Source organism: Notothenia coriiceps, unplaced genomic scaffold (genome assembly GCF_000735185.1).
Source record: "Notothenia coriiceps isolate Sejong01 unplaced genomic scaffold, NC01 NC01_scaffold00018242, whole genome shotgun sequence".
NCBI lineage: Eukaryota > Metazoa > Chordata > Actinopteri > Perciformes > Nototheniidae > Notothenia > Notothenia coriiceps.
In genome coordinates, this window is record NW_011350943.1 from 65,639 (window position 1) to 76,723 (window position 11,085).

The following is an 11,085-nucleotide window of genomic DNA, read 5'->3' on the forward strand; positions in this document are numbered from 1 at the left end:
AGTCCATCACCCGACGGCGGCGGGAAGCAGCGGGAGCGGGTGTCCCGTGGAAACACTGGGTGCGGACACGTGCGGAACACGATCCAGGGCTGAAAGAGAACAGGAAACCTACAGCCCTTTCCCCGAGGGGGAGGGAAGGCTCAGAGCTGCCCTCCTTCTTCTTCCCGCCTGGTGACTGAGAAGTCGGGTGCGGAACGGCTGCCGTGTGGCTCGCTGCCTGGTACCGTCGGGGGACTTCTTGGCCAGTTTCGTCCGTGCCTACGTGTCTCGGGGGAGACCCACGGGGCGGGGCTTGGCTCTCCGCCTCGGGACTCGAACAGGGCCGAGTGCGGGGTAGCCTGGGGAGAAGGTCCGTCGCAGGGACCGTTGGGGGAGGCCGGCTGGGCTTTCCGAGGGAGGCAAAGCTGGAGAGCTTCATCCTCCTCCTTGGCCTCACAGCCGAGCTGTTCGCATGGAGGCAAGTAGCGGAGCCGAATATGCCCTAAGGGACGAGTTGGCATGTCAACACGTCCTCCTTCCCGGATCGGGGAGGTTGCGGTTCAAGCCTGGCTCTCTCCTGCACACAATCATCCCTAGCTGATTTGCCTGTGGCCTGGACTGCACAGCGCTGTACGTGGAGGCAAAATGTCCTGTGATCTGCCATGATCATCCTCCACACGGCCGGATTCAGGTTCCACCGTCATGTCCGCACACAGCTCCGCTTGGTACGCGTTAGCAGGAGGAGACATTCAGCGCCCTTGAGGACGAAAGCAGCCCGCTTTGTACGGCCGTTCAGGGTCATTGCGGACGAACCGGTCCGCCGTATGTCGCAGTGTGGGGTTCCTGCTCGGGGCTGCCGACAACCCGCGGGTTCTGGAGTGGGCGCACAAGCGGCTCCATAAAGGAGCATGCGGAGTAACAGCGAGCTTCTCCATGTCCTCAAAGTCCAGAGAGGAGGCTCCCTGGATTTGGGGCCTTGCTGCCGCGGAAGGGGCGTCTCTCCAGGAGACCGCACCCCTCGTTCCAGCAAGCTTCGGAGGGAGCGGGAGAAGTTGCCTGGATCAGCTCGCGGCTTGGGCAGGTTCTTTCCCTCGTTCGTAGACCGGAGGCTTCTGGCCGCTTCAGGCCAGGGGAATCCAGCTGGAGTGCACGCGTGTGGCACAATCGGCCTGCAGGTCCATGGCTGAAGGTCGGGGCGGCTGCCTCGCCGTCGCCGGCCGAGGCGGACATGGCCGCCAGGCTGGCAGCCTGGGCAGACGAACGACAGAGTCATGCTTCGCCCTCGTCCTGAGCGGAAAGAAGAACTCCGAGGGGATTCTTTCTTCCTCCTCCTCATAGTCCAGCTCTAGGACATCCTCCCGGGTGAGACCATGGTGAGGCTCCAGCTTGGGAGCCCCAGCTTGCACACCAGCACGGGGCCATTCCCCCGCGGCTGCCGCCGCCCACCGCGGCCCAGCTTGACACATGCGCGGACCCGCACCGTGGCGGGCGCACGATCTGCCCCGCCGCCGGCCGCCGGAGTTTAACAGGCATGAGGAGGTCTCGACCGGCATGCACCTTGGCCCGTGCTAGCCGTCGGCGGACCGCGCTCCGCCGCCCTTCTCCCCCCCCGCGCCACCCCCCACACGCGCCGGGGGTGTCGATTAGCCTCCTGGGCATGTTGCAGCCCGAGGCAAGACGAGCAGACCTGGTGTGAGTCAGTACTCGATATCTTTAGCCCGCAGCCGCAGAGCCGAGCCTCCGACACTCCGTCTCCTCTGGTGTGAGGGAGGGAAGAGTCCATCCTAGCTAGCCTTGGTGCGGCGTAGAAGGGACAAACGAGCAACAGGCGTGTTACCGTTTGTGGGAAAAAATCCAAAACCTTACCGTTATCCGTTGGAAAAAAACGGCAGGGTAGATTCTGATATTAACTGGAGTGTTAATAAAGAGAATTCCCGTGCGAAGCAAAAGTAGCTGGCGAGCGTCCGTCGACCGAAGGTTAGCTTCGTAAATCAGTCTGTGGACCGTTAAGCTAGCTAGCTACTGATCTTTCTCGAGATGTGCTCCGAAGCGAGAAGAGGTGTTTGAATGACGCCTGCGTCGTGGCGCAAGCTACTTATAGGGTTGGTGGATTCCCTGACGTTGGCGTCAAGATCACCAGCCAATCAGGATTGGCGTAATGAGATTGATGCTTCTGGTGCATACGCGTTGAGGCGCATCCCATAGTGAGACATCGAACGGAGTGTTATGAATGAGAACAGAAGGATCCAACAGAGTTTTTGTGTCTCTCCCCTGCCAGTATCAAAGGTTACTTGGTTCTGCCTGACGCTCACCTTACTATTATTTTTTTTAAGGCACTTGGAAGATTTTGATAGTGTTTTTGTTTTAATCTATACACAATGTATATTGCACATCTGCCTATTTTGGGGGAGAGATCCCATTTTGTTGTGGCTCTCCCCAAGTATTTTTTCCATTTTATTTATGAATTGTGTTTATATTGAGAAGTTTTTCCTTGTTGACTGAGGGAAGAGGTATGTTGTACACACTGTAAAGCCCCCTGAGAGAAATGTGTCATTTGTAATATTGGGGTATTTACAAACAATTTAATTGACTGATCATTATCAAAGGAAGATATAAAAGTGTTGGTTGGTAGCCTTACCAACAGATACAGGTGAGAATGTGTGTGTGTGTTTGTGTCTCTTACCAGTAAGCAGGTCAACATGCTGCAGTTCATTCCGCACCATGCCCATGTTGTTTGGTGCAGAAGTAGCAAAAGATAGGAAGCTGGTAAGACTCAGCCACTCAATTCCCCTGTGGAGTAAGCACACACATACACAGGTTTTAGTAAATATTTCTATCTAATACTTGCAAGTGTAGCTGTCAGATATTCCTCCGCTGCATCCTCGAAGGCAGAAAGGTAAATGAGACACCTAAAACTTCTACAAAATCCATCGGGAAGGTGTAGCACAGAAAGTCACGCCAGCAAGTGTGAGATATGAATATTTTTGAGAGCGGGGCATAACTCAGGGAGCACAAACTCCACGGTAATGAGATGGTAAATAGCCAAATGATTAATTAGTCGATTTCCCCACTAAATGTAAATGAGATGCTAAGCAGGAAGGGCTCGTTTGGCATGGCTGTGCCAGTGCAAGGGCTGCCGGGCTCATTTCCATAAAGTACCTCTGCTCTCCACCACAGGAAAAAACACTGCTTTGATCTTAATCTTGGATGTGGAAATTACAGTAATACTCAACTAGAGCCTGAACAGGAAAAGAGAACAATCTAATAGTTAGTTTTGCAAGAGAAAGCCCTAATCTGATGCCATTCCTGTAATGGTAATGTCTGGTCTAATGGAATCCATTTATTTTAAATCTCTCGCTTTGCGTATTAATTTTGATGATAGACCTTCAAAACTAATATGAGTGGTGTTAAATAGTACATATAGGATGTGAGCAGGAGGTACGGTGGCTTTGAGTGAAAGATGAGGTGACATCTGTTGAGTGTCAGGACTGTAGAGCAAATTCTCATTGACAACTGAAGAAAAAAAAACATTGCCTCTCTCGCTTTAATTTCCACACTCATTTTAATCCACACATAACAGCCAGAGGGTAGCGACAGACATTTTGTGCTTTTCTTGCAAGGCTCATTAAAGTTTGTTGGAGTTTCGCATTTGTGGAACTTCTCTCATTAAAGGCTGGCTCTGCTTGAACAGATAGTGTTAGTTCCCGATCAATCTTTTAAAAGCATTAATTGATTCAATCTTGTGCTTAATTAATCCTGGTAAAATAGTTGTGCTGCTCATTAGAGAATACCAATTGAATGAAGCGAAGCCTGCTCTTTGTTGATGTTTGGCTGTTGCATTGTGAGTCACTCAGAAGGTGGTGTGGGATTCGGAGTTGGTTGCTTTTCATTGTGGCTGGCATCGCACCCCATTATTAACCAATACACGCTACACAAACAAGTTCATGTTAAGCTTTCTTTTGTCCTAATTAGAATAAATAGCCTAAACTTACTTGATATTCACTTTGTGTGCTAAATGAGTTGCTTTGTTGTAAGTGGTATTTAGTAGGCTCAATCAATAAAAAATAAATAAAAATATTGATCCATTAATTTAGAAAACACAACAAAATGAAGTTTACTGGTGGATTTATATTTTTCTGGGCAAATATATGACATTCAGAGTTGCAAACCATGTATCCTTGGATTTCTCTGCAATCACTGTGGAAACCATAGAAATAGAATGAGAGTAGTATAGCCATTGAACTATGTTGCACTCATTTCACTAGTTCAAAGGAACATTGCAACAGTGGTGAGTGAGTGAAGTATAGTGTGTCAAAATCACTGGTTTTTGAGCTACGTCATGGCTGTCTTAAAATATAATTCAATACAAATAATGTAATGATTTTGCCAATAGAAATATGAAGCAATTAAAATACAGCAATAATCAATGGATTGGTGCAGGGATGATGTATTTTTGTAGGCCAACCCTGAATTTTGCATCACAGGGGCTCCCTTGACAAAAATCTATGGGAATTAACCAATGGATTTCAGTACACTGGAGAGGGCTTCTCTCAGAGCTTTCAAAAGACCCATAACATCAAGACAAGGCAACCGGATGTGGTACAAATTATTTGGAGGTTTTAGGACTCATTACTGCACCACTACATTTATCCTCTCAGGCAACAGAGATGGTGCACAAAAGAGTCATCTCCATGCTTTAATATTTCACTAATGTGGTCGTTACAGCAAAACCTCAGCTCAGCAGATTATGAAGAACTTTATGCAGAAGTTAGCCGGCAACAATGGTCATATTTCATACTTTGACCCTTCTGCTATGTTGATTTATATAGGAATGTCTGCTCTACTCTCATTCTACCTCTATGCTGGCAACACGTCGACCATTATTTTTGGGGGAAATTAAGAAGAAACACATTATTCTCAAATCACAATAGGCCAGCTGGCATCAAGGACATCAAGGGAAACAAATACTTAAAAATGAATAGTCGACTGAGCGTGGGGTGTTTACGCAGAAGGTCATGGCATTGAGGCATGACACATTAAAACAGGTATTGAAGAGAATTTGTTAGAGTATCTTTTTGTACATGTTGTTCAAGAGAGTTCCTTGCTTAACAGCTTTTACTTGTGGTCATGTCATTGGTTCCTGAAAATTATCTTCAGATACCCTCCACTCCTGACTTTACTTTCTATTTTTAAATGTCTGCTTGTGAAATGAAAAATAAAGTTTCCTAATATAGAAATTTGCTTCTCCCTGAAGGCACCTTTCAAGTAACATTGACTGGTTCATTAATTAGCTACCAGGACTATAGGGAATGATGTAGTGCTCAGAGGCATGGAAAATTATATTTTATTTGCTTTACACACACACGTGTTGGAATAAACTTTTTTTTTTTTCATTGATTATTTTCCGCTCATTGAGAGTGTGTAGTTGTTGTACTTGAAAATAAATGATCTGGGTATAGAACACATTTTATGTCACCAGGTGGCATTTGTATTTATGGTCCCCATGATTTAATTAGCATATAAACACGGTAGGACCAGCATCTTGGCATGATTTTGCTTTGATTTGATACGTTTTACCTTGATTTGCTTTGTAAAGTGCATTATACAGTATGCATATCAAGTGAAAACCTGTTCAGCTACACAATATCTTTAACCTTGATATATTCTGGGTTATTTTATTTTGCTCTAGTGGTTGTCCTATTTATTTCCTTGAGACAAGATGACCATACTCAGCCGGTGTTCACATACAAACCTAAAGCAAGCTAAGAAAAACACAAGAGCTGACAAGGCACTCTAATTATGTGATTGCCAATTGCCTCTACAAGCACTAATGAGCCAGAAAACAATCAACACAAAATCCATCCACCCCGAGCAGATTGACTAGCCACTGGGGTTCACCCATCTTGTCGTTTTACAGATATTTCATGTAATCCAGAGGGGACTGAACCACTAACCCCTGCCTTGTTGTGACTTCACAGCAACACAAATCTTACCTGACTTCACAAGAGTGGACACTGAGTTCTTTGTGGAGGAGGCCACTGGTCAGGTTGTAGACCAGCACAGACCCATTACTGGTGCCTGGAGAGAGGAAACAGAGAAGAGCAGTGCATAAGAATGATGACAGTCACAAGGCATACGTTACATAACTTCCCCATCCAGGATCAGAAGGATGGTATGTCACTGTGACACCCCTGTGTGTTCCCTGTCACTACAGTGGGTGTGGATTGAGGCAGCACATCCAACCCTGTGTCACTCAGATCACAGCCCTAGAACATTTCACCGTTTCATCTGCTGCGAGGGAAACAGCTTCATCCCTCCCTAAACTCCACCCGATTAAATATAACATGTGACATTTGACACTGATCGAAAACTCTAAAGAGGTTTGACAAAGTGATGTTCATACTTTGAAAGAGAAAATCAAATGTATTTTAAGTTATTTTGATGTTTACCAAGGTTAAATCAAACCTAAAGTCAACCTAGAGGTTTTGAAAATGTAAGGAAGATGTTTCAAAATCTGAAACGTATCCTGGCAGTGATGGTTTTGAAGACTTTTGTCATCTTCTGGGGATTAAAACAAGTAATGTTTTAGCTTATGGCTTCGACAGTGCAAATGTTTATAATCATTTTATGTGTATCATGGGATTTTCTCATATATGTTTTTATATTTGAGCAAAACAAGTTATAAAAGCACTTATCCACGCTTTCAGCTTGAGACGATAAAATGCTGACATCCTATTTGCATTATGGTTATTTCCTTTAAATGATTACAACAGCTTTGTCATGGGTTTTATAAAATGCCCCGGGCTTATTTAACATTAGTCGAAAGGACAAGCAGTTGTGAACAGGCAACAACAATTGAGGTTATAACCCAAGCAAGGCAGCTGAAAGCCGCAACAATTAAAATAATTACTCAATTGTGGAGCAAATAAAGCAACAACCTGCAGCAGATGTGAAAGCACATTTAAAAGCCCATTCTCATGACGCTTGGAAATTGTTTTGTGGTACACACAGACAGGTGCAGGAACCCATTTGCTTTTATAGTTATCCTGAGTGTGATGAAGCTCCGCTGATGTGGCCAGTCCCTCTGCAAAAGGACTACACTTGGTTTCAACAAGACAACCACATGCTGACACAACATCTGGACGTGGAGAGAGGCAGTGCTGCAAAGCAATCTGTATGTGTGTGTGTCTTCCCTGCCTACTCCCTGAGAAGCTGAAAGATGGCATGTAGTGTCGGACTGTTGGACACTTCTGTCAAGCTGAAGTGGGTGGATGGAGATAAACATAGATACTCCCGACCATGAGTTGCCTCAGAGCCAATGTTTGTTTACTTTAATCAAAATGATCAAGAAGATGCCGCCCTTCCGTATGGCAGTGTGTGGTGAGATTCAGATGAAACATTGAACACATCAATCAAAAAGATGCATTAGCAATTGTTCAGTTTGTCCATCCATTGTATTTTCAAAAAATAATGCAAAACAGTGATCTGTCATTCCGATGCTCAGAAAAGGTAGTGTTAAAACATTTTAAAGTGTTGAATTTAAAACAATGGATTGATAATGTATCAGGGTTTTTTTTAAACTGCATTTCCTACCCACCTTCATTTAAATTATTGACGAAAGTTGGATTAGAAGAATTATATCAAAGGTATCATATATCTTTCTTGGCCTGGTATAGGGTCTTGTAGTGATCTACAAATATATAGAAATCCCCATCGACGGACCACTGGAGACGATAATGAGAATCAATCCATTTTATAATTGTTTTGCTTTTAGAGTTGCATGCCTCAGTTGCTGCCTTCAAATCAGTGGAGAAGAAGTTAATTTTTCACATTGCAATTGACAAATGTGTTGATACTTTATTCTAATCTAAATGGGGTTTCATTTTGCAGATCCAAACAATGCAGCAAAAAATAGCTGTCGGGGAAGCACGGATAAATAAATTAGGCATGCCTAACTTAGATGATTGGGAGTATTGTCGGTTAGTCAGTGCTTGCGTACATGTCACTGAAAAGGAAGGCTCCGGGCAATGCACCTATCAGTAATGGAGCTGTCAAGTCTCACAGAGATGAATGCTTTTTAGACAGGAGACCAGACCACATTGCTTCTGGGGAGTGAGACTGGCTTCACAGCTTGTAACCTTTATTTTGGCAGCAAGGAGACTGAGAAGGGGGAAGTGAGACGCAGCAATTGAGAAAACAGAGAAAGGGAAGCCTGATTTCTATTGAACTGTAAAGAAAATGTGTTTGGCAATTTCAACTCCTAGTGTTTTTCACACCATCAGCATAAAGCTCATGCTTTATTTGCACCTAGACAGGAAGGTATAATATATCAGTTTCTCTTGGCTGTTTCGGCATGTGGTGTTGGAGGAACTGAGAATCCCCTTTTAACTCAACTACACATTAGTGACAAACCCTAATGCAGAATGGAAAAGGAAGCCAAGGAAGAGAAAGTGCAGTATCTGCCAAGAACTCCCACATGGATCACTCTGGATTCAATGATCAGGTGTATTCTCTGGCTCTTGGTAAACAAAAGAGGTGACAGATGCCAAAGCCTGCCAGATCTTCGGTGACAGTACCAAGCTTGGCATCATTACTGAGGGAGAGACTACAGCAACTCTAAGCCAGGAATGTAACCAATTTCTACAGCATGATAGTGAGGCAAATACCAGATTTGAAGGCTCCAAATGAGGCTTTTTCTACTGTTATTTGAACATCTACATTGAAGCAATAGTGTATGTGTCATATCTAACTGTGCTTGTACATTACATTTGCTAGAAATGAATTTAAAATACAATTTCAACTAAACATACTGTTGCGTTTGAATCGCCAGGACATCTTTTCCACCTTTCAGCAGAGATGTGCCTTCCATCTAATTCCCCGACATAATTATCCAGTCTCCAAAATGTACTATTCACAAACGAGCTCATAGGTTGTGGAACAAAAGACACATTTGAAAAATAAAGCTAGAGACCGTTGTTCTACTTGACTCTGCAAGCTGACTTTGGGGATCTGAAGAAAAGGATGAAGAGAAAACTAAATTGCCTTGTTCTAGTTTCAGATTGAGAACGCCAATGGGAACCAGCTGTGCCAAGTCGACCCCTCACCATCTGCGTGTGAGGGGCTCCTACTGCCCTCGCTCCAAAATGCACTGATTGGATTTCTAAAAAAATACAAAAGATGATAGGTCTATGACTGAAATTGATTTTGAAACGGTTGCTTTTGAAAGAATGGTGGTGGTGGTTTTTAAGTAAAAAATCCCAATTCACTTTAAACAAAAGATTAAAAATAACAGTTGGAGAACAGCAGTGGCCTCTTTAGGTCTTTATGAAGTATATAGTCACCACGTAATAATGTGTAATCTTGGTTAGAGAGATCTGTGTCCTACTGTTGTAGATGTGTTCACAGTGACAAAAACACAGATTTGAAATGGTAGTAAGATGTGTAGGTTGAGAGGGTTATTATTCATCTGCTTGCCATTGGGTCTGTAGGTGGTAGCATTTCTTTGAGGTATGATTCAGTCATGTTGGCTTTGTCAGGGTAATGAATGTAGGTATTTTTTAGGAGGTTGACATCTAAACTGAAGGTTTACTGCATTGGGAAGAGATCAGCGGTAAGCCTGGGCCTAAAATGGAATGCATTTCAGAGGCAGGAGTGTGTGAGCAAACAGAAATATACACACAGGAAGGGACAAACTGTCAAAAAACAGAGACACGTTACACATTCTAGAATTGTATAATGTTATGCATTATTACTGTGGAGAAGATGAATAAAAAGAATATGCAATCCAAAACAAATGCATCAAAACGCTCACTGTGTGTCGTCTAACCGCCGGCTTTCGGGGAGATATAACAAAGGCTGATATTTCTGATGAACTCTATGCCTTTTGCATCATTTTCATTTGCATATACTAACTCACTATCTCAAAGAGTCAGATTATAAACATTTAGGGAATGGAAATACCAATCAACATGCATGGAGGCAGATAGAAAAAGGGTTCATCATCAGGAAGTGTCAGGGAGTTTAAGAACACTCCAAAAGTATTTTACTGCAACAGAAATAGATTACTATAATTGGACTACAAGAGACTATTAATAGACAAACATGTAATCCAAATTTAAATGTAAGTATTATGGGGAATTGCTGAGCTTGTAATCCCTTTGATTCCCTACAACTGCATTCATATGGATATACAGTGGGGCAAAAAAGTATTTAGTCAACCACCAATTGTGCAAGTTCTCCCACTTAAAAAGATGAGAGGCCTGTAATTTTCATCCTAGGTATACCTCAACTATGAGAGACAGAATGAGGAAAAAAAAATCCAGAAAATCACATTGTCTGATTTTTAAAGAATTTATTTGCAAATTGTGGTGGAAAATAAGTATTTGGTCACCTACAAACAAACAAGATTTCTGGCTCTCACAGACCTGTAACTTCTTCTTTAAGAGCCTCCTCTGTCCTCCACTTGTTAACTGTATTAATGGCACCTGTTTGAACTCGTTATCAGTATAAAAGACACCTGTCCACAACCTCAAACAGTCACACTCCAAACTCCACTATGGCCAAGACCAAAGAGCTGTCAAAGGACACCAGAAACAAAATTGTAGACCTGCACCAGGCTGGGAAGACTGAATCTGCAATAGGTAAGCAGCTTGGTGTGAAGAAATCTACTGTGGGAGCAATTATTAGAAAATGGAAGACATACAAGACCACTGATAATCTCCCTCGATCTGGGTCTCCACGCAAGATCTCACCCCGTGGGGTCAAAATGACCACAAGAACGGTGAGCAAAAATCCCAGAACCACACGGGGGGACCTAGTCAATGACCTGCAGAGAGCTGGGACCAAAGTAACAAAGGCTACCATCAGTAACACACTACGCCGCCAGGGACTCAAATCCTGCAGTGCCAGACGTGTCCCCCTGCTTAAGCCAGTACATGTCCAGGCCCGTCTGAAGTTTGCTAGAGAGCATTTAGATGATCCAGAAGAGGATTGGGATGTCATATGGTCAGATGAAACCAAAATAGAACATTTTTCCGTAAAAACTCAACTAGACGTGTTTGGAGGAGAAAGAATGCTGAGTTGCAACCAAACTGAGACTGCCCAAGG

The 11,085-nt window shown here is 43.9% G+C and overlaps 1 protein-coding gene across 1 annotated transcript in view; it reads right to left on the bottom strand.

The window, feature by feature from the left end:
• Positions 1-11,085, bottom strand: part of LOC104950847 (WD repeat-containing protein 11-like) — a 67,299-nt gene that overhangs the window by 26,832 nt on the left and 29,382 nt on the right. Inside the window, exons 12-15 of the mRNA XM_010777422.1 lie at positions 5,973-6,057; positions 2,663-2,769; positions 692-1,266; positions 169-443 (exon numbers count right to left, since the gene is read on the bottom strand). Coding sequence (XP_010775724.1) covers positions 169-443; positions 692-1,266; positions 2,663-2,769; positions 5,973-6,057 — 1,042 coding nt within the window. The remainder of the gene's footprint in view (positions 1-168; positions 444-691; positions 1,267-2,662; positions 2,770-5,972; positions 6,058-11,085) is intronic.